Source organism: Echinops telfairi, unplaced genomic scaffold (assembly GCF_000313985.2).
Source record: "Echinops telfairi isolate 266 unplaced genomic scaffold, ASM31398v2 ScPeMD7_5868;HRSCAF=6743_0, whole genome shotgun sequence".
Taxonomy (NCBI): Eukaryota; Metazoa; Chordata; class Mammalia; order Afrosoricida; family Tenrecidae; genus Echinops; species Echinops telfairi.
In genome coordinates this window covers 7,959,708-7,961,312 of record NW_022109767.1, presented here as the reverse complement: position 1 = coordinate 7,961,312, position 1,605 = coordinate 7,959,708, and the positions used below count along the sequence as shown (strand labels likewise).

The 1,605-nt window shown below is 47.7% G+C and overlaps 1 protein-coding gene across 1 annotated transcript in view; it reads left to right on the top strand.

The window, feature by feature from the left end:
- Positions 1–1,019: 1,019 nt before the first annotated feature.
- E2F3 (E2F transcription factor 3) overlaps positions 1,020–1,605 on the top strand; it is a 25,158-nt gene continuing 24,572 nt past the window's right edge. Inside the window, exon 1 of the mRNA XM_013007201.2 lies at positions 1,020–1,028. Coding sequence (XP_012862655.1) covers positions 1,020–1,028 — 9 coding nt within the window. The remainder of the gene's footprint in view (positions 1,029–1,605) is intronic.

The window sequence follows — 1,605 nt, the reverse complement described above, 5'->3', positions numbered from 1 at the left end:
CTGACCGTTCGTAGAGCTCCCCAAGAAAAGCAGGGCCGAGATAGAACCTCCCCTAGTTGGATGGAGAGGGAAGAAGTAGTTGAGGAACAAAACAAAGCTGTATCATAACTGTAATATCTGTATAGTATTTGACTGTAGGAATATCGATGTAAACATCGCAGCACCGTATGAAGGGACTTCAGAAAGTGAGTGGAAAAGTGGATTGAAAGGATAGTGGAATTTTTCTGCAGAATTCTTGACATCCCCTCATCTTTTGTTCTTTCTGAATATAAGGAAAATAACGGCGCTGTTATGGGGAAGGATGGCCAGGGTGTGCGTGTAGTATTGTGGCAGAGTACAATTACTTGTATGGCTCTTCTATTCATAGTCTTAGTAACGGCCACCAAGTGATGGGGCCAATAAGAAGCGGGAGCTAGGAAGCCCAAGACTGTCAACAAAGTGCAAGGGAGCTCCCCGCCTGTGAGGGGAAGGAGGAAGCAGACGCTGAGGCAGCGCAGAGGAGCGGCCCTGAGACCCTGAGGTTGGCTGGTAGCTTCCTCGTGCACAGAATGAATAAAACGGAGTGCCTCCCGGCAGGAGAGTGGCTCGCAGCGTTGGGGTGCCCTGTTGGCCTTGACCAATGTTATTCGTTATGCATAGCATAGAATTGCTCTATTTCCTCTCTAGGTTGTGCAAACAGCATAGCTAGTGCCCATTGCCTGGCACAAGTGCAGGAAATGATGAGCCACTTACGTCTGGCCCAACCCTCATGAGACTTATACTCACAGAGGCAGGTACCAAAGTTTGAAGACTTGTATCCTCTTTCACCATTATCAAATGGCGTGCGGACACACACACACACACACACACACACACACACACGTGTGTGTGTGTGTGTGTGTGTGTGTGTACAGATAAGCAAACACGTTACATTGAGAATTAAGGTGCTCCTGGCCCCAAGACATGCTATTTTCAACCACCTCCTGTCAAAGTTGGGCATTGAACATGGAAAACTGAAGAAAAACCGCAGCTTGTGAATTATGGCGCTGGTAAAGAATGTCGAAAGGACCACAGCCTTCCCCCCCCCAAAAAAAATCCTGTCTTCGAAGAAGCACAGCCAAAATGTTTCTTAGAAGTACGATTGGCGAGACTTCGTCTCGGGTGCTTTAGGCATGTTATCAGGAGAGACTGGTCCCTGGAAAGAGCATCGTGTTTCGTAAGATGGCAGGATGGATTAAAACCGTGGCTACAGGGGTGGACTGGAGCAGAACAACAATTGTGAGGAGACCACGATGCAGGGCAGTGTTGCACGGTGTTGTACGTGGAGTTGGGATGAGTTAGAGCTGACTCAAAGGCACCTAAAAATACTGCTTTCTTACTTTTTTTCATTCACTGCCATCAAATCGAATCCCACTGAAAACAACCTCAGATCATGGTAGAACTGCCCCTATGGGTTTTCAAGACTCTTAATTCTTACAGGGCTGGAAAGTCTCATCTTTCTCCTGTGGAGTGGCTGGTGGTTTTGAACTTCTGATCTTGTGGTTAGCAGTCCAATTCGTTACCACTGCACCACCAGGGCTTTCAATGATGCTTGACTGAGCAGGCCAGAGGCCAAAGGACCATATG